This window comes from Phallusia mammillata, chromosome 8, assembly GCF_965637545.1.
Source record: "Phallusia mammillata chromosome 8, kaPhaMamm4.hap1.1, whole genome shotgun sequence".
NCBI classification, from domain to species: domain Eukaryota; kingdom Metazoa; phylum Chordata; class Ascidiacea; order Phlebobranchia; family Ascidiidae; genus Phallusia; species Phallusia mammillata.
In genome coordinates this window covers 15,462,686-15,483,551 of record NC_137259.1, presented here as the reverse complement: position 1 = coordinate 15,483,551, position 20,866 = coordinate 15,462,686, and the positions used below count along the sequence as shown (strand labels likewise).

The 20,866-nt window shown below is 37.4% G+C and overlaps 2 protein-coding genes across 4 annotated transcripts; both read left to right on the top strand.

Moving 5' to 3' along the window:
• The first annotated feature begins 1,212 nt into the window (after positions 1 to 1,212).
• LOC145205498 (voltage-gated delayed rectifier potassium channel KCNH1-like) lies at positions 1,213 to 15,077 on the top strand. 2 transcript variants are annotated; one of them, XM_080078235.1, is made up of 14 exons: positions 1,213 to 1,406; positions 4,733 to 4,895; positions 5,753 to 5,844; positions 5,913 to 6,037; positions 6,625 to 6,738; positions 7,180 to 7,426; positions 7,890 to 8,003; positions 9,647 to 9,796; positions 10,356 to 10,555; positions 11,343 to 11,595; positions 12,405 to 12,613; positions 13,604 to 13,711; positions 14,045 to 14,115; positions 14,258 to 15,077. In XM_080078235.1, the coding sequence occupies exons 1-14, from the start codon at positions 1,271 to 1,273 to the stop codon at positions 14,961 to 14,963; spliced, it is 2,688 nt and encodes an 895-aa protein (XP_079934361.1). In that variant the 5' UTR covers positions 1,213 to 1,270; the 3' UTR covers positions 14,964 to 15,077. The 2 variants fall into 2 exon arrangements, with proteins under 2 accessions (XP_079934361.1, XP_079934362.1); XM_080078236.1 differs by lacking the exon at positions 1,213 to 1,406 and having other exon boundaries at positions 4,745 to 4,895; positions 5,715 to 5,844.
• A 2,867-nt stretch (positions 15,078 to 17,944) lies between these two features.
• On the top strand, positions 17,945 to 20,866 carry LOC145205501 (actin, non-muscle 6.2-like). 2 transcript variants are annotated; one of them, XM_080078243.1, is made up of 8 exons: positions 17,945 to 18,025; positions 18,115 to 18,215; positions 18,271 to 18,477; positions 18,861 to 18,969; positions 19,324 to 19,485; positions 19,794 to 19,921; positions 20,258 to 20,441; positions 20,550 to 20,866. In XM_080078243.1, the coding sequence occupies exons 2-8, from the start codon at positions 18,138 to 18,140 to the stop codon at positions 20,753 to 20,755; spliced, it is 1,074 nt and encodes a 357-aa protein (XP_079934369.1). In that variant the 5' UTR covers positions 17,945 to 18,025; positions 18,115 to 18,137; the 3' UTR covers positions 20,756 to 20,866. The 2 variants fall into 2 exon arrangements, with proteins under 2 accessions (XP_079934369.1, XP_079934368.1); XM_080078242.1 differs by lacking the exon at positions 17,945 to 18,025 and having other exon boundaries at positions 18,032 to 18,215.

The window sequence follows — 20,866 nt, the reverse complement described above, 5'->3', positions numbered from 1 at the left end:
TTTCACCCTTAGGTTTCCAAATTCACAAACCGAGACAATAGACACTTATCAACTGAAAACTTTGGCCCTAAATTCCTAATGTCACTTTCCATACACTTATTACAATTACAACAGCTCAATGTAAGGTAGAGATAAAGGTGTACAAATAACTAACACAGCTTATAAATGCATTTTTAAAAGAACTGCTCACTGCACTACACATTTACGAATGTTCAATGCCCAGCAAAGCAATACGACAACGCTTTTGCTCTGTTTGTTTTCATTCAGTGCAAAGGAATGCGCATTTGCAAAATATCCGCAGCACTTCAGCGCTACTAGCGTCACGCGTTCTATTCAACTGGAAATCAGTCAACCAAAAATAATGTAAAATATTCACAACTTTACAAATACTAAATGTTTATCTGATTTTGTGGTGTTTTTGGATGTTGACTGACTATTTGACAAAATTTCGCTAATGTAATGTTTCGAAGTTGGTCTGGAAATGGCAGTTTGTTTACTAAGCTAATGAAGCGTAACCAATTTTCTCCTGAGTCTCAAATGAATGCTTTTCTGTCTACGGCTGCTCGACTTTGTCGATAACATTGCAAACAAAATGATTGTGTTACACTTTTGCCATTTCGCAGGCTCCTTAGACACTAAAACCTTTGTTGATCCTTCATCAACACTTTATTTGCTGCCTTGTGGTTGTGATTGATAAGGCGAGCTGTCATACTTAATATGAATTACCAGCCAACCAAGACACTAAAGTTTTCAAACTGCATTGAAATGTAAGTATAAAAAAAACCGATTGGACAGTGTGTGCTAATCCGTGTAATAGGTTGACAAATAGAGAAATACCGTGATTTGTACAAACAAGTACGTTTTTTTAAAAAAATGGGTAGGACTGTTACAAACATTATTCCATGTCGAATAAGCGAGGGGCAACGCAGCGATTACAACGGGTAATACATCGGAAAGATTGTATGCGTAATATACGCGACCACTTACGAAACAATGAACCTTGGTTGAGAGGATTAATATCGTGGATTGGTCACTTACCGTCGGAGTTCGTTAAATACTTCGACAAAGCAACGCAAACGAAATCCGATTTGCGTAAAGTAAGTTTGTTTAACACAAGGATAATTTTAACATATGTTCCAAAAGTCCTTTTTTCAAATCGTTGTTTTTTTTGCAACAAACCAAGTCCATACTACAATGTTCAACTTTATAAAAACAAGATTTGTAAAACTAACTTCTGGGTTAAGGTTAGTTGGATAACGCTAGTTGCAAAATGTCATCAACAGGGCAGGTAAGAGCCCAAGAATCTAACAGCAACAGTTCAGAAATTGACGCAAATTTTGTTGAAGGAACGCAGAAGTTAAATAATCTACTAGGGACATTTGCAAAACCGAAAACTAATGAACAAGGTAAGACTAGAACACAAAACTGTCACAGTTTTTAACTTTAATTGTTGCATCAGTTGTGTTGTGCTGTTTGAAATATCTGATAAGCCGAAAGATACACTAAATAGTGAGAATATTAGCAATTTGTTGCATCATTTTTACAAACAATACACACACAAATCTTAGTAGGCCAGGCACATTGAAGGCGTTATAGCGAACAATTAGTCATATACAATGGTGGGATTCAGTCGATTCGCACCGGTTTTATAGAACCGTCTCACGAAATTTTATGATATCAGCGAACCGTTAGCATTACTGGTTACTATCAATGGACTTTTTGTAACAGAACCGGCTGAAAACTATGACCTTTGTGATAGAACCGGCTGACAAAAAATTTGAATCCCACCACTGGTCATATATGACATTCAGATGGACAACAAAAACGTTTTTGTTGTTACAAGTTACAGCTCATATGACCACTTTCAGTCAGAATGCTGGTGCAATTTAAAAACAAATACATACTGCACATTTCGCCTAAAGCCACCTGCGTGCCTAACAGCATACGTAAGATCTGTCAACGTCATACAAAAATGTCAAAAATGCAACCGGCGCCTAATACTAAGATCAGTATACGGCCTAGTACCCCCAACCACCACTGTGTGCAAACACCGCACGTACAACGTATCATCAGCACATGAGATAATATTTACAGCGTGTAAACTGTAAGTGTAAACGATACAGGTTTCTTAAGGGACTCGTACTTTATGGAAACGCCCACAAGTTTAACAATACAAACTTGACCTACTGGATAAGTTCGCAAACAGAACAGTTTTAATGTCAGCATTGTGCCATTTTATCATAACAAATTCATGGAAAGAATCGCCACTGCTGCTCTAGAATGCTGGGAATGTGACTCCGTCCTTTCTATACCTTTTCCAGGCGACTTATCTGGCAAACTTGTTGACTTAGAGCGAAATAGGCTCCTAGTCCTGGCGCGCTTTTTGTGTACCCTTAAACTTTCGATCGCCTGATGGACCTTTTAAGGACATCCTGATCGTGTGTGATACGAAGGTATCTACAAACACGAGGTTCTACGTTACGAGTTTTACATTTGTTTACTATGTTTAGTACATTGTGCTCCTTGTAATGTCATATGTTTTCTTACTATGCTTTTTCGGTGGCACCACAACAGTTAAACTTTTCTACTTACCTAAACGACCTGTCAGTGCTGATAGTTGGACTTCTGATATTTTTACGTTTTGCGAACTGTTGACAAACATATATAATGTGAATTTATTGTCAAAATTGCTACGTACGGTTAATTTTAAGTTTATAGAGCTCTAATGGCTAGTATTTTTATTCCGACGTTTCAACGTCCTATACAGGTCGCCTTTATCTGGGTAAATAACACGACCGGTGTCGAAACGTCGGAATAAAAATACTTGCCAGAAGAGCTCTATAAACTTGATATTATGCCTGGCAACAATAGCTTATACGATTAATAAGTTTTTTCTACCAAAACCCTTCGCATACAAATTCAACCCCTGAACTTTAACATGTGATAACAGCAAAAACAGGTACTGAAATTACGAGTAGCGAAAAATAACATTCCACAACACATTTTCATGCCAACCAAGTACTGACGAACAAAGCTGTAACAATGGGCCTAAAAACGTTCTCAAATCAGTGCACTCATTAAAGAAAAATGCGCGAACGCAAGATTTACTCGATGGCCTGGCTTGCTAGCTAACATCGATGGGCCCAGAAGAGCTTCACAAGGGCCATTATCCCCAAATCGTTGCGTGCTTATACCGGGGCAGCCTGACTATTCAGTGTACCTTACAATTAGTGTTGGTTAAGTCCTGGCCAGCCTTGTTACCAGCTGCTGGTTACAGTTACTGAATTGCTGCTTAAATTCTATGAGAAACACAACGCTACGACGCACGTTTAAAAAGTTGCCTCGATTCATTTGCAACTGTCGAGACCAGTTGATGCGTTGCGAACATTCCAGACAGGCTTTTAAAAATCATGACGTAATCCTACAGCTCAAGGTCAAAGCGAAGACGGTACCTCGTTGTAATGCACACTAGTTTCTTTTGTTGAATAACAAACTTAAATAAATTGTCTTTGTTGTGACTGTAGACAACAAATTGCGCTCTAACCGGCTGAAATACCGCTCGACTATGCGAAAACGAGCCGTTCCGCACAAAATAAGCGCAAACTGCTCTTGTCCACATAAGTACACTCGACAAGGCATGCCTGGCGTCAAACACTTTCCAGCACAAAAACCGCCAGTAAACACTGAGCATTTGTTACGTCATGGCACTAGTGACGCGGCCTCAGCAAATCCCGTAGCGCTGTAAGCTCAACCATTCCTTACCAGGAATTGTACAAACGCTGGTTGACCCAACAGGCCTTTGTTATTCCCGAAAACGGAGCCGTAACGACAAACTTTCAAAAGCCTTCTATTTGCTTTGTCTTTGTGCTCCTTGGCCCTTTGTTACGACACAAGCCAGCCAACGTCTGACCGCCTTGGCTGCTTTTTGTTCAGCCTTCTTTCGACCTTTCAAGTATGGACGATGTTATCACTACGACAGTGCAAGCTAAACTCGAAGACACGGTGTGTCATATATTTAGACTTCCCACGCCCCTAATGCATTGTTAACTTCGTTTCCAATGACTGAAAGTGAAAAGAAAATTGCGGCAAGTCTTTTTTGTGCTCACTGGTGCGTGTCCAGCTGCTATGACGAAACCACTTTCCATAGGCAATTTCAAATCACCACAAAACCACAGCCTATGCGGTAGCTAATGGATTTATCCTTGTGTGTGTATTATGGTGAAATAGGGCTTTGTGTGACTTTGGCAAATACACTGCATTATTCTATCGGATTTCGGTAACAAACCTTCGGATTTGCTTAGGTGTGAAGAGTAAACTTTGTCCCTTTGTGGGTAGAATTGGTTAAACTCACAACATAATTCAAAGAAGTCACAAAAGAGATTTAAAATTCATTTAAAACTTTGCTAAAGTAACTGTATTTTGTAGGGATTATATTTTACTTGAAATGTAGTAATTTCCAGAAATTCATTCCTATACTTAACCCTTTAACTGCTGAATTTGTTTTGGTAAAAATTAATGTTTAGACATGCTCGTGCTCTTTAAAACTTTGTCGGTTTGGTGACTGTAGCGAGTTAGTTATGGTTGGCTGCACAAAGCTCGTTTAGATTAGAACCACAGTTAAACGCACAGATCAAAGAATGGTACATTCAAATCATACATGAAAATTAAACTAAGAACGATAGTTTAAAATAGTGTAGTCTTGATGGAGTCTTAAAGATTTAATTTTTTGCAGAAGCGGACGCCCAAAGCGTTGATTTGGCCACAACGAAAAGCAGATTTGTCATTATTCACTACACCACCGGCAAGATGCTATGGGATTGGATTGTTCTCTCCTTAACAACGTATACAGCAGTGGTTGTGCCTCTTGTCGCAGCATTTCGTCTCGCTCCGAAAAGGTATTCGACATTACTCAAATATTCGCAGCCTTAATTTAATGCCTGCGCTGACATTTGGTAATATTTGCGTAACGTCTGTGTTGATTGTCAATAATATAGGTTGTTTGCGCCATGCTTGGAGATTTCAGGATGCGGTACATATGTGTCGTAAGGCTATTGCCTGTTCAGTCATTTCTCCATACAGTTTATATCGTTCGTACATGTTGTTTAAGAACATGTCTTTGCTGATGAGCATATACTGTGACGTATTTTTACGTAACAAACTACGCACAATCTTAAATTATGTTGCGAAATTCTTTTTTGTGAGTTTTTGGAAAGATAAATTTTGTAAATGTGCTGCTTAATTAGACAGTTTTGCCCTAACTTATTCTAGCAGTCGTCTTTTTATGAACACAATAAACGCGATCAAGTACATGTCTGGAACAAGAAACAATCTATTGTACTTGTAAACAAAACGTTCGTAAAAGTTTGGAATTAAACATTTTGCTGTACTGCTATAACTCATTTTCACTCACACCACTCAATTCTTGTTTTACCACGTCTTGTGACTCAGTCAAAGTCATTCAGATTCTATATTTCGTCAAAACAGATCAGCCACTTTAGTGTTTTAGGTAAATTTCTGCCACAATTTCACCAACTTTTGGGTTCGAGTACCAAGTTACAACTCAAAATCGGGTGATAAACACGAATGTATAAATACATAATCGGGTAATAGTATCTTAAGTAAAGGTAGAACAAACACAAATGTAATATTTGGCACACTTGAAAGTGTTTTAGTCTGTAACGACCAGCCAATACCCAACATTTGTCGTTTTTTAGATCGTTTTACAAGATCTACAAAGTAATTTCATTTGCAGCACTGCTTGGTTGGTGGTGGACTCTTTTCTGGATATATTCTTCCTAATCGACATGGGTGTCAACTTCCACACCACGTTTATTGGCAAAGAAGGTGCTTTAAAATCTCATTTCACCTTTATTTTCCCTACATTGTGTAACAGATTTTTCATGCTTTTACAGGGACTCTAGTGACGGATTTGAATCAGATTCGACTCAAATACGCCAAGTCGTGGTTCATTATCGACGTCTTGTCGTGTTTACCATACGACGCCATCACAATATCAATAGGCGAAGTCAAGGAACAGGTAGGTTTGTGTTGTGTTAACGCTGTTATGTTTAAGGATCCAAGGCCATTTATTTTCGCATAACATATACTGCTAAGCTATAGTTTCTTAAGTTTTTTTTTTATTATTGTAGCCCCTGAGAACAACCAGAGGAGCTAATTTACCCTTATAAATTGTTTCTAGAAACTAAAATCATAAAATTTAATCTTAATGTTCACTGCGATTAAAGAAGGTCTTCTTATTTTCTCTATTTTGCTTTATTTGCTGTCTTGCTATTAGTTCTCGTTTTTAGCTGCAGTCATTGCACACTACTTTGACAAATAAAAGATCATCAGGATAGCTGGTGCATGTCAGTATAGTCCAACTTGGCTTTTTAGCCTGCAAGACACAGTAAAATGGAGTGCCGTTAGCCTCGCTATCTTAGCCTGTACGGCCCATGTCTTGTCACTAGCTGCAGTGATGAGACCTATAGGACAAGCATGCAACTTATACCTTATACTTGTATCGGCACATTGTGTTTACATTCAATGTCTTGTATTCAGGAATTAATTAACTTCAAAACATTTTTAGTGTAGCAAGGCACAAAAAACAAATGTCAAACCTTTCAGGGTCTTGCCCATCTACTCGGAGCACTCAAGGCATTTCGCTTGCTTCGTATCATAAGAATAGCACGCGACGTCGATCGGTACTTGGAACATGCATGGGCAAGTTTGCTCGTTATGGTAAGTGCAGCATTCGCCATGGTCTTGTTTGTTATAAGTGTCTTTAACGTCCTAGATATAGTGTGCATTAGTTTGCTGTTTTCGTCCCCGATATTTTGTTTGCAGTTGCCTTTCTTTGCAGGAAATTTTACTCAATGCTTAATTGTTTTAACTTTAGTTCGTCATTGTTGCTTTTCGACCTATAAGGTCTCGTCAGTGCAGCTGGTGACAAGAGATCGGCCGTATGAGCTAATGTAACCACCTTAGGGCACTCCAGTTTGTTGGGAGCAGCATGTTGAAAAGCCATACCTCACCAACCTGTTCGAACCCAAAACAATATTTCACATTTAGATGATAGGGGAAATTGCCAATGTACCAAATCAATAAATATTAAAACAAAACACAACCGCCAAATACCAATGTCCATCATCACGACCTAATTATGCAATCCAAATCTTTTAGATCAGTTTAATTCTTCTTATCTGCCACTGGATGGCGTGTGGCTGGTACGCAGTGTCGATTCAAGGTGTAGCCGAATATCTGGTAACTTACGCAAAACTAGAGGAAGAATTACAGTTGTTTCAATCCCACAATGCACCACCTGCTATTGTTCCTGAGTTTAACGATTTCGGTGGACTGGGAAATGACTCGCTGTATTGGAATAATGTGTACGAGTATGAGATGAACGATTATTCACACATTGAGCATAGTAAGTATGCTAGATTAATGTTGTAAGTTGCTTTAGACTTTTCGAGTCGGTTTCGTACTTAGGTTTGACTATAATAGGCTTAATTCGGCCCTGACTTCACATCATTTGTGCCCATACCTACTTAGCTGCTATAGTAACTTGTTTCTGGGGACAAAATTTTTCAAATGCACAAAATAAATTTCAAATGCACTAAGTGGCCCGAATAAGGCCTGTAGAATGGATTTCTTTCACAAGAGCTTAATGTTTTTATCGGTTAGTTTATAATTGGTGGCATCCTATCAAAAATCATCTTGGTAGATTTAACATTTTATTTTAAGATTTTTTTTCGGGTTTATACTTTTGGTTCCCTCAATTTTTGACTCGCTTTATACCACTTTAGTGTTAGCAGCAATCTCTTTTCATGCCTGTTACACGCAGTATCTTATGTATTAATATCACCACAATGTACTGTTGTGTATTTTAGTAACTGTCACGGACTACGAGGGATACAATGCAAGTGTACGTCTTCCGCCAAAAAGTTGGCTCCTCAATTTTGCCGAGATATCGGACATGGAATTTCAATGGAACGAAACGGCTGGTAAGTGTGTGAATTTATCCCTCACCTATTTATATATTTCGATGTAACATACTCTAAGTTCAAGTTCTTAACCAGTTTTAATCTTGTTACCTCTTGAATGATTTTGAAAGTTAAATTTAAGTTATAAGGTGCAGACAGTGGCCGCTGTTTCGATCTATAAAAGTCTTACCAGTGTAACTGGTGACGATAGAGCGTATTGGCTATAGTGTAGCCATCGCTTATTGACTTTATGCTGTTCAATTTAAGTTTATTTTACAAAATGTTTCATACCAAGTTTTTCTTACTTATTCCTTTAGGCATGAAATTGGGTAAGTAGCCTAGCTTGGGGTTGCCATATTTTAGGATACACAATCCCTGACAAAATTTGGTGGTTCTCAACTTTTTCGTTATTTTCTCTAAACGGTCTTTTTTGCCATTATTTCGAGGGGTCGGGGTCCTTAAGCCTGAATGTGTTTTTTAGAAAAATTGATTGCAGGATTTTAGCTAGTTATGTAAAATTCGGCATAACAATGATCCAAATCTGACATTACAGACAAGACAAAAACATTACCATTGTGCGCGAACAATTGCATATATGTTAGTTGGTATACAATAAAGCCTATTGTTTGGCAATAGAGACGGTCGTTTCTCAATTTCACTTTGATTTAAACTTATTTAGTTGCACAAACTGATGCTAAACTAGAATATAGAATTACTTCCAGCTTTCTGCGGTCCCCGCAAAATTGCCTCACGGAGTCCTAAAGGACCGCGGAACCCAGTTTGAGAACCGCTTCGTTAACCATTTCTGCGATCAAAACACTTCTATTCCGGAATAAATTTAGAATATTCGGAAGTCACGCGGACGGCGACACGAGAAAACGTTAGATACGGTACTCTGATCCTTGTCAATTAACTTCTGTGTAGGCTAAGTTTATTAGGCTAAGCTCACTACTCTTACTATCCTTGAAACAACAAGCAAATATATCAGGGGTCGCCAACCTTCACCATTCGGACCAATTTCACATAGAAAAAACAAACAACGGGAGCCACAAAGACCTTTCAAAATTTGAAATAAAATTGTATAAATATTTTTATGTCTCACGACATTCAAATTTTCGTTGTAAGTTAGTTCCTTGCATATTAGGTACCCAGTTAAAGCAAGTGAAATTTCCCATATAGCATCGAATGCTGTGTTTTTTAAAAGCGCAGATTTTTATTTGTGTTTAACGCGTATTGTAATAGAACTAGTAACAAACAGGTATTGTTACGCGCGCACACACACTGCAAAACGAAACAGTCACCTGCGCGCCTTAATTTTACATCTTTACGTTTCATGGTATAGACGCGGTTGTAGCCAACTACTAGAAACTTTCTCCGTTGGTACATTAATTTCAAATGTTTGTGTATATTTTCTTAAATTCCTGACTTTTAAGTACATTTTCACGTTTCTCCCTGACGCAGATTTCAACACTAAATTCCCTGACATGTCAAGGAAAATCCTGACGTATGGCAACCCTAGCCTAGCTGCCTTTGAAAACCCTAATAACACTTTTTTACGTGGCGTTGTGATGAAACAGTCTATTTTCCACGTAATGTTCCTTGTTACACAATCCATTTTTGAACTGTTTTAGTTATAGAAAACAAAGAAACTCTTTCTTTCACAGGGGAGCTGAGTGGCGGCCCACACACTAAAACCTGCTACACTGCTTGTATGTATTTTGCAATGACCAACGTTATATCGGCTGGGTTTGGTAACATCGGCGGAGAAACAAATCTAGAGAAAATTTACTGCATTTTTATCTTGACCATTGGAGGTTAGTTTGTCGTATATTTGGTTTGCGAATATCCAACACTCCTACAGCAAAAGTACGTACCGATGTCAAACAAATCTTGTTAGGTGCCGGTAGACGGCGTAAGCAAACACAGTTAAGAAATTAGCAGTTCACTGAGGTTGGATAGGGAACTAAGTTGTTATGAGACATTGTTCAACTTTGGGTATGTAAAAAGTAAATTTGCTATTAACTAAGTTATAGGTAACAATTAAAAAAGATGAACTGACAAGATAAACTGATAAAACGTAACTTTAACTTACAACATTTTTTAATATTTGCTCTTTTAACTTTGCAACAACTGGAAGTCATTTTGTTCAAATTTGCAAATAAAATAAAAGTAAAATTAAACTTATTTGAAAATATTTAACAAAGTACTTTAAAATCTGTAAATTTTTATTTTAAAGAATATTTTAAGTTATAATTACATGAATCTCAACGATAATCAATTTTGTGTCATTTTTGTGACGGCTGCAAGACACTTAAAGGTTTTAAAATCGCAAATTGAAAATCGTAAACTATAATTTTTTTCTTTATGTTGAAGGTATCTTGTACGCTGCCATACTTGGCAATGTGACCACCATACTTCAACAGTTCAACGCACACAACCATGAATTTCTGGAACATATCAAAGCTGTTAGAGATTTCGCCGAAATTCACGAATTGCCGAAACATCTCACCGAGAGTATTTGTGATTATATGACGTACACACGTACTGCAACGCATGGGATTAATGTGGATAGGGTACGTACTGCGAAAATTTTTGTTTGTTGAAAGGTACCATTTAGAATACACGTTTATGTTATTAGTCATTACCAACAAACGGATTAATCAGTTTAGAATAGTATTCTTATAAGAGTTTGTTAAAATGGTACAGTATTTACAACTTTTTTCTGCTTTTTTTGCAAAGATTATTTGGTGGCATAGTGGTGAAAATGCCACATAAGTGCTGCCTTTTACTAGAGATGCACCGAATCGGTTTAATTTAGGTTCGAATCAATCGAATCATTTATGCTGTGATGCGAAGCCGTCTCCTGCGCGTTTGACATGAAAACATAAGTTATTTTACAAGTCAAACAGTTGTGTTTCATTATCATTATAATTCTGTGGGGTTAAGGTTCTCTCGGCCATGGTTGCCAGCCTCCCAATAAAATACTGACTTTTTATCAGTGGGCAAGACGATAATGTTTTAACAATCGTCATAGTTGACGCGGTGGTAGCTATGACGTAGTTTGAAACACTTATTAAGGAGAAACACACGTTTTACGCTTTAAATTTGTAAAAAAGTTCGAAAAGAAATTATTGTAATTTAACCGAAATCGAATCTTTGTGAAAAACGCCGATTCGACCGAAAAAAATGTACAACAGAATATTCGGTACATCACTACTATACTTATGCAGAAACTTACTTTATTCCATGGGCCTAGGCATCAGGCATTATGTAGTTCTCGTATTCTTGCTTTAGAACTTTTGTCACAAAAAAAAAAAACAAAGGCAAAAACGCAAAAAAAACAAATTTTCCCATTTACAGATCCTGAATTATCTTCCCGACCACAAGAGGGCGGAAGTGTGCGTGCATTTACATCGAGCTGTTTTGCACGCCCAGCCAGTATTTCTTGATTTAAACGACAACGAACGAAGCATTGTGGCTAAAACACTACAGCGATGTTATGCAGCACCTGGTGATATTGTGTGCGACAGAGGGGAACTATTTGATTCCATTTTCTTTGTTATAAGTGGATCCCTCGAAGTGACATATGATGGTTCTCTTGTCGCTATTTTAAGTGAGTGACATTGTATAATTAATTTAATTAATAGCAACATGTTAGCTGGTAGTGCATTACGCCAATACCTATTCCGTTTAGTTTCTTTAGCAGTATGATTACCTGTTTCAACACGTTTAGTCCCATCGAATTTTTTATTTTCGAAGTTGGTTTTAGTTTTAAAATTTTACTAGATTTTGCCATATCCACAAGTCAATATAATTCAATCAAAATACATCAAGTTCCAAACAAACATAAAACCGGTTAAGATGAAGAAAGAGGCCAAATGTTAGAGCTGCTAAAGCGATTTCAATAAATTTAGTTTATCTATTGTTTTTATTAGCTCCTAAATTGGTTTATATTCAAAATGGTGCACTTATTGCACGGCCACAAAAAAGTGCACAAATCAGGTACTTCAGTCTATTATGTTTATTTATCGAAAAATCATAAAACACCATCTTTGCGACAGACCCTTATTGATGGGTTTAAAAGTGCTCTTTTACTCCTTCAAAACGATATATATCTAAAAAAAAATGCTCAGGGCTATAAATTGAGGGATAAGGTATTAGCATTCAAAATTCGATAAAACTAGTAATAGAAGTTAGTTCCTAATGTAAACATTTCACATACTTACATACTACCCTACCCCTGTTCAGCTGCTAAATAAATAATTCATTTCTTTGTCCCACCTGTCTAAAATTAGCTAAATATAGGTCTGCCGTGAGGTGTGGAGTTAATAGCTTTACCAAGTTACCCAGTTTATCATTCTTTTATACTCAACCAAAATTCAAATACATTTGCCTTAGTTACATCGAGTCCTTTATCTATAGGCAAAGGTGATAGTTTTGGCGTTGACATCCCAAAGAGCTGCATTTACACGTTAGATGCACAGAGAAGTGAAGTTAGTATACGGGCACTGACCTACGTAGATATGGACACAATGACCACACAGGATCTACTCAACACCATGAAAACTTTTCCCAGAATCGACATCGCATTTCGTCGCAAGTGGCGTCTGACCTACGACATTCAGAAAACGGTAACTTTTAATAGAAAATTCGCTTGCAAAATGTGAATTTTGTTTTCAGGGAATTTGTGATTTATGAAAAATTATCTATTTTAATGAGCAAAAAAATAAACTTTTAACCAATAGCTCTATAAACAAGATTGCCATACCGTCCTTTTTTGTCCTTATTTCTAAGAAACGTCCTTGTTTTTGAGTTAAGTTCTTAGTTTGTCTTATCTTTAACAACTGCAAGTCAAATCTCTGTTACAAGTAAAAGTAAACCTACAGATCTGAGCTGTCGTGTGATGCATGAAGTATATTTTGCGAATATGGAATTACTGGAACATATTGTTTCTAGCAAAAAATATGGCATGTGATATGTCATGGCTCGTATAAATGCAAAGATTTGTTTAAAACCGTTTGTTTTGTTTCGAATCAAAACTGATATGCATGTTATAAACTCAATATTTTAGTAAGTGAATTTATATAAAGAATCGGCCCACGGTCTTGGCATATGAATTATGTTTGACCAGTCATTGATAAAAGTTGCATACATCGAAACTTAGCCAACAGTGATCAAAATAAACTTAGTAAAACTTATCTGTCGCATGGATGCCCGAGCGCTTGTGTTCACAAGTTTGTGGGTTCTAACCCTGGCTCTGCCACTTGGGTTTCTCTTAACAAGAAACGTAAGCAGTATTACCCCAACCCAGTGACATCTTATGGGTTGAACCAATGGTTAAAGCCACCACCGTCCTAAACCGCAAATCCCGCCAATATTAAATTCAATTTACTTGCAATTATAACAGGCAACTCGACGGCCGACTCATTGTGAGCATAACGCATTTAGGTGTTGCTCGCCCACCAAGGATAAAACAAACAACATTCATAACTAAACTTAACTAAACTTTTAAGTGATCGCATATTTTGCTTAAAGTAGGGTTGATGAGGCCAATGCACTCATAAGCATTATTCAGTTTTACGACTTGGTTTAGCGAAAATGATACTAAATTGTGTCTACAGTTTGTGTTTCGCACTATGGAAGCAGTTCAGTGGGAACGAGATGAGGCTGCAGACCCGGAAGTAGCAAAGAAGTTTAACCGCCTGAGAAAATGGAGACGCAAAACACAGGTAATTTGCAAATCAAAACATGACAGTACACACTGTTGCGACCTATAATGTCTCATCAGTGCAGCTGGTGACAATACATTGACCGTATAATAGCTTGGTGTAGCCAGATTACGGCACTCTGGCTTGTTGGGTGCAATAGTATGAAAAGCCATGCCTCACCAAATCTGTTTGATGCCACAACCGGGCATAAACCACAGAGGTACTTATGTATCGTCATTGTCTTTCACGATAGCCAAGCAATTGGTTGGAAACGAAGTTTTGTCGTCTAAGGGTCATTATAGCATACAGGGCGTTCCTAGACTTTACTTTGTAATAAAACGCGAAATATTTTAGAAAAAACGAGAGGAAGGACTTTTAAAAGATGCAAATACGGATCAAATTTCCACAGAACAAGTGACAAACATGTAAGTATTGTACATCATTTTAAAAACGATTGAAAAAGCAAAACTCGACCACTAGCTTCTACAACAAACATTGAAAACATTAAGTACCACAACAAAATGCTTAAGTGCTACTTTTCAACTTGACAAAAATATGTATTTTCAGAAATGAAGAAGCAAGCAATTCAATATGGCGTAAAATCAGACGCAACTGTATCATAGCAGCGACTTTTATCCGTTCGCGTGTTACCAGTGCGTTTACCAATACAGCTACAACCAATGTATCGGACTGTGAAGAAATAATAGCAAATGCTGAAACCATGGCTGTAGTCGAAATACCAGAACCAGAACACCAAGACTCACCGAAAACTACAAAACCACTTAAAAAAGTGAAGTTACCGAAACCAAAGCCGTCGCAAAAAAGATTTAGATGTTGTGGAAAATGTGGAAAACCGGTCAAAAAGAATTCCCAATGTGGAAGTAACCAAAAAGATCCTTGCTTGGTTAAAATTGAACCTCCTAAAATGAATATTACCTTGAATGACAAACCTCCAAAAGAAGACAGAGAAATTCAGAAAACAAGGTCTATAAAAATTCCGGAGACTGAAATTTCAGCAGATATGTACACTTTGGACAATAAGGCTAATTTGAAATGGGTAAAAACTGGACAAGTTACATTTACACTTGAAAGTAGGGATTGGATGAAAATGAATTTTGCCTCTGAAATTAAAAGAGTTTTTCAATGCTTCACGGACTTCAAAACAGAAATGACGACCGAGTTATTGCAGATTGAGTCTAAGATATGCAAGAATGAAGAGTTATTAAGCAAAATTCTCAGAATTGTTTCTGATGATTCATTTGAACTGCCATAACGTAATATTTTAAAACGTCAATGCAATTTTTTGAGAAATAAAATCTCTGTACCGGTTGCGTAAAAGTACAGGACATGTTTGAGTTGCTTTTAAACGACAAAAATTTTCTGCAAGTAAAAATCGACAATCATTTCGTCACCTGACTTTGTTTCGAGTGTTACAAAGTATTGTAAAATACAGTAATGAAAACAGACACACTCGAAAACAATCTACACCAGCAGAAAAATAACAACAATCTAACGCAGTGGTTCCTAAACTGGGGTCCGGGGGCCTTTAGGGGTCTGTGAAGCAATTTTGCAGGGTCCGCGGAAAGGTTGGAAGTACTTATATCTTATTTGGCGTCAATTTGTGCCACTATAAGTTTAAATTAAAGAAGAATTAAAAATCGATTGTCCCCATTACTAAACAAAGCCTTCATTGCATGACAACTATCAAAAATGCAATTGTTTGCGCACAATCATAATGTTTTCTGCCTTGTCTGTGATGTCACAAACTGTCTTTGGATCATTGTTATGCGCAATTTTGTATAATGAGCTAAATTTCACAAATCAACTTTCGTTTTGCTAAAATAGACATTCAGGCTTAAAGACCGCGAGCCCTCGATATAATAGCAACGGGACCGTTTTAAAAATATAATGAAAAACTTGAAAACCACTGTGTTACAACAACTATTATGAAACTGGTTTGTTACAAGTTACAACAAACCGGTTTCATAACAAGATACCATGTGTTTCCCTCAGGCCAGGTCAATCCACTGACCAACGCAGTATTTGGAAGAGAGATCTCTGTTGCGTAAACATTACCAAATTAAGCTACAAACTGTTGTGTTTCAAATGAACGATAGCTCACTGACTCCGTTTAATAGTGTAATTTTATATACGGTCCCGTTTCGTTACGAAAAGGAGAGTGTTATCCTCGGGGCAGTCGTCCAGTGTTTATGTTGGACTGATTGCCCATTGTTGTTGCCCGTGCAGTTGTACGCATGCAGATTTTGTTTTAGACAGGTTTTATCGTCATAATGTAATTTTACTTTAACTAAAAGTTAGTTCCTACACACAAAAAACAATAAGCGAATTAGTGAACTCACGCAATAAGAGAATAAGCTAGATAACATAATCTACATTAACGTAGGATTATACCCTAAATTAAGTGGCGTTTTTGTCATAGCTAAAATAGTTACTTTGGACTAAAAAAGGCTAACTAGAAACGTTACAGTAATGTTATAATTGCAGCCAGGGAGAGAATAAATATGCTAGTTCAAGTCAATTTCTGGGACCCCTTTTGAATGCTATAGTCATGTCTAGAAAAGTTTATACAGTTACACTGTAGTGTAGTTTATGCGCTGATGATTTAATCTGCAAGCATTTAATACGTTCATTCGACAATCAGAACAAACAAAAGCAAGTAGGCTATTGGCAATTTTATTGAACTTACTTTTAATACCAACAGCAAAACACAAAGCATTCATCCAAATTTCACATGTCTATGAAGACTATTATTTGCAGGGTTGGGTCACGAGTCCTATTAGTCGAGTCTCAGGTCAAGTTTAGTCTGTGGGGGTTCGAGTCTCAAGTCAAGTCATTAGGTCTTCGAACCTCCAGACAAGCCAAATGAGGTTTTGCCAATAATTTTTTTTATAAAACATCTCTATAAAGATTTTGTGGCGCTGGAACGAGTATTTTCAGCCCAATAGGCATTTTCCTTAGACTTTTTTGTACACCTATTGTGTGCAAACAAAAAGAAAAAGCCTACGCCCCAAGCGTCACAATATATAGGATTTATAAACAGTTTACACTGATCGCTATGTAGACTGTTCTGCTTGATTTATGAATCAAGTTAGAAATTATCATAAAAATTATTCAAACGAAAACAAACAAACGCTTGGCGGCCGTTGGTGAGTATCTGCGATGCGGCCGTCATAGCGAAAGGTTGTGCACCCTTGCGCTAGGCTAGAGCTTTTGTGAGGCAAAGTAAATGCTCAAAAGCAAATAATTGTTCTTGTCATGTACTGCATCCGCCCTAACCAAGCGACAACTACAATACATAATGCCAGCGAAAGTTTTTGTATGCAGCAGCGGCTTCGCTACGTGAAAATTAAGTACAAAATAACTAGGCATCGCACAGTTCTTTTACAATACTTTAGATCTTTTACAATACGTTAGAATTTGTTTTTCGGCGGTCAATGACTGGTATCCGCCCACGTCGGCTTCTTGCCGCTCATTTTAGCGAAATACCGGTAGTTCCCAAACTTCCCAAAACTTCAAGCTATTAGCTTATACTAGAAGATGCAGCTGCTGCTCTTTCTCTAGCGCAGTGTCCAATGTTGGTTTTTGACTTATTTTGAACTGGTCCGTTTTCGCAATTGTTTCCATATTCTGGAACCTGGATCACTATTACAAACAAGTTTTTTTTAAGGTTTGGTTTGGGTGACCGCTAAGTAGTTTTAAGACCGGGAGTGTTAGTTTTGAGTAGTTTTGAGACCGGAAGTGTTTCATTTAAATACCAAAAAATAGCCATATTTGCTTAAACGAATTATTTATTAGGCTACTGGCAAATTTTGGGAAACCGCTGGAGAAATTTGACCGAAACGGTCCCCCAAAACACCTTAAAAAAACACTGATTACAAATATCCAGTTTAGCAATTGATGTGTATTGGACACAGGGTGACATGTTTGGTTGTCTAGTCTAGAACAATAAAGCCACAACTATTTAGAACTTGGATGCACAACTAAAATAATTAAATAAAACTAATCAAAGTTTTTGGGCAATAGGTTTTGGTTACTTTTTTGTAACTCATTTATTTTGTGATAAGCAACTATTTAGAACTTCAAATAAAACTAATCAAAGTTTTTGGGCAATAGGTTTTGGTTATTTTGTGATAAGCAAGTGTTTTAGTGCTGAGTTAAAATATTCCTGTTGCCACTACACAAATCGCGTTGCCGTTTTTCAACGAACAAGTGTAATTTTGGTAGGATGGCTTTATTTTATTATTTTCTAGGTCAATTCAAGCAAAATATTTCCTGATAAACAAGTGACTCTCTCATTGACAACGTATAAATTTGGTTAGTCTAAATCTTTTTCTAGAGTAACAGCGTGTTTGTTGCGTTTTAACTAAAAATTTACCGATCCCAAACAATGGACGTACCTGCAGTGGTTGTTGACAACGGATCTGGAATGTGCAAAGTCGGCTTAGCTGGAGATGACGCACCTAGAGCGGTGTTTTCTTCAATTGTCGGACGTCCAATACATGAGGTGGGTTGTCTTTCTTTTTGCATGCTTACAAATTCTATTAAACAATTTTTTTTAGGGTGAGATGGACCAAGAGAACAGTTACGTTGGAGATGAAGCTCAAAGCAAGCGTGGTGTTCTAACCCTTGCATACCCAATTGAGCGCGGAATTGTTACGAACTGGGATGATATGGAAAAGATCTGGCATCACACATTCTACAACGAACTTCGTGTTGCTCCTGAAGAATATCCAATCTTGCTTACTGAAGCCCCGTTGAATCCAAAAGTAACTTCTAGGGCAATTGGTCTTGTGGTCCTGAATAACCATTTAAAATAATCATGGAATACATGAATCGTATTAAAGAGTTTGAAAGAAGAGGAAAAAAATGAACTACGTTAAAACCTGGCTCAAGTTATAAGGAATCTTGCAGGCAGACGCTAAAAGAATAGTTACTGATAAAATGCCTAATGATTGCATGTTTAAGACTGCAGTGTACGTGTACTCCATTGCTTTGGTATGTGTCTTGTTATTTATTATATACTTATCACATACAAGGGATGTTTGATCTGTCAAACCCTTCTTTTTTCATAATCAAGGATTATTCTGATTATAGCTTCTTAAAAAACATCTATAAATATTATGTGGGCAACAATCGTTTCTTTTTACAGGCAAACCGAGAGAAAATGACTCAAATTATGTTTGAGAACTTTAACACGCCTGCAATGTACGTTGCTGTACAAGCTGTTCTTTCTCTTTATGTCTCCGGCCGAACCACAGGTTTGTTACAGGGTTGTCGAAATGGAACGATTCGTTGCTAGGCGCCCAGTGGGCGAAGGCCAGGCGGTAGCAGAGCGTTGCCGCCTTCTTGCTCTTTCGGGGCTGAGTGGCGGCCACCATGATTACTCGCGTAGACAAAACTCGAGTGTTATACTGACGAGCAGAAGTAAAGTGTGGATTTCACCAATAAAAATACTTCGGCTATAATTGAGATAAAATCGTTAACGTCACATAATTTATTCAACGCACTTTATGACTTCCATTCGCACATTTGCGTCACATGCGGGTGTGACGTCATACAACCACCTTACTTTTTTTGAAACTTGGCGCACATAAAATCAGTGCAATTTTTAGGAATTGTTTTGGACAGTGGTGACGGTGTTTCGCATACTGTTCCAATTTACGGAGGATACGCCATCCCGCACGGCATCATCCGGTTAGATTTGGCTGGTCGCGATTTGACTGATTACTACATGAAGATTCTCACCGAGAGGGGATACTCATTTACGACAACAGGTATGAAAGCCACTACCTTATGCTATGCTTGGTTAAATTATGCCAAAGGTCAGACGAGGCTGTCATGCATATGCTAATGTAAAAAGTACAATAAGAAATAACATTTCGTAAAAATACAAAACTGTTGAAATGCAGGGAAAAGTTCCCCCTCAATTTCCCCCGCTATCTTAGCGCAAATTTGTAAACTAACTTATATACTTTAATGCAATTCTTTTTAAGGTTATGTAACAAACATGTTGCCGGGTTGAAAGTATTGTGGTTAAAAATTATATCAGCAAAGATTTTTTCTTACGGGCAATTATGCACAGCTGAACGAGAAATCGTGAGAGATATCAAAGAGAAACTGTGCTATATTGCTCTTGACTTTGAACAGGAAATGCAGACTGCTGCCTCTGGTAGCTCTCTTGAGAAAAGCTATGAGCTTCCCGACGGCCAGGTAAAAAAATTAAATCTTAAAATCGGTTTGCGATATTGTGTACAATTAAGAAAGGAAAGCATTTACGTTTTTGCACTGCACACCTGCAGCGCGGAAAGGCTCTCAGTCCTTGTAATAGTTGTCAGAATAAAGGGATTTGTTTGTAAACAACAAAGGGATTTGTAGTATTTTACAAAAACCACCAGGATCCAACTTTAGCTTTTTTTGCAAGTATGACCAACATTGCAAACGTTGTGACTTTTTTTAAGTTTTACTGTAATTGTTTGACAAGCATTCTGCAGTACGCCTAATGCGCCTAATGACATTATTTAATGATTTGCAAAATGCCTTTAATAGGTTATCACCATAGGGAATGAAAGATTTCGATGTCCCGAAACCCTATTTCAGCCAGGAATTATTGGTATGGAATCTGCAGGTGTCCATGAGACTACGTACAACTCTATCATGATGTGTGATGAAGACATCAGAAAAGATTTGTTTGCCAACACTGAGCTTTCCGGGGGAAGCACAATGTTTTCAGGTATGTGTAAAAATTCATTTGAAGTTTTAACTTTAATGGCGTTACCAGATGAAAGTATGTTTTTGTCAACATTTCAGGTATTTTAAATAACATGCTTTTATCTTTCAGGTATTGCTGAGCGTATGCAAAAAGAAATTTCGAACCTCGCTCCACCATCCATGAAGATCAAGATCATTGCTCCTCCTGAGCGCAAATATTCAGTATGGATCGGAGGATCTATTCTTGCATCCCTCTCCACTTTCCAACAGATTTGGATCTCGAAACAAGAGTACGACGAATCTGGACCAGCAATCGTGCATCGCAAGTGCTTCTAGACTTAAAGTTTGCATCCAGGAGCTTGTCAAAATATATTAGCAAATAAAATATTCCCAAATAATCTTTGCATACTGTATATTCAAATACAATACTTAAAAAGGTGACAATAA

What these genes read in the sequence shown, in the direction of transcription:
- LOC145205501 (XM_080078242.1), top strand. Translation starts at nt 18,099, where the DNA reads ATGGACGTACCTGCAGTGGTTGTTGACAACGGATCTGGAATGTGCAAA. An exon ending in TCGGACGTCCAATACATGAG is followed by an intron (nt 18,216 to 18,270) that starts GTGGGTTGTCTT and finishes AATTTTTTTTAG; the next exon opens with GGTGAGATGGACCAAGAGAA. An exon ending in ATACTCATTTACGACAACAG is followed by an intron (nt 19,486 to 19,793) that starts GTATGAAAGCCA and finishes AATTATGCACAG; the next exon opens with CTGAACGAGAAATCGTGAGA.
- LOC145205498 (XM_080078235.1), top strand. Translation starts at nt 1,271, where the DNA reads ATGTCATCAACAGGGCAGGTAAGAGCCCAAGAATCTAACAGCAACAGT. An exon ending in ACCGAAAACTAATGAACAAG is followed by an intron (nt 1,407 to 4,732) that starts GTAAGACTAGAA and finishes AATTTTTTGCAG; the next exon opens with AAGCGGACGCCCAAAGCGTT. An exon ending in TTTTATCTTGACCATTGGAG is followed by an intron (nt 9,797 to 10,355) that starts GTTAGTTTGTCG and finishes TTTATGTTGAAG; the next exon opens with GTATCTTGTACGCTGCCATA.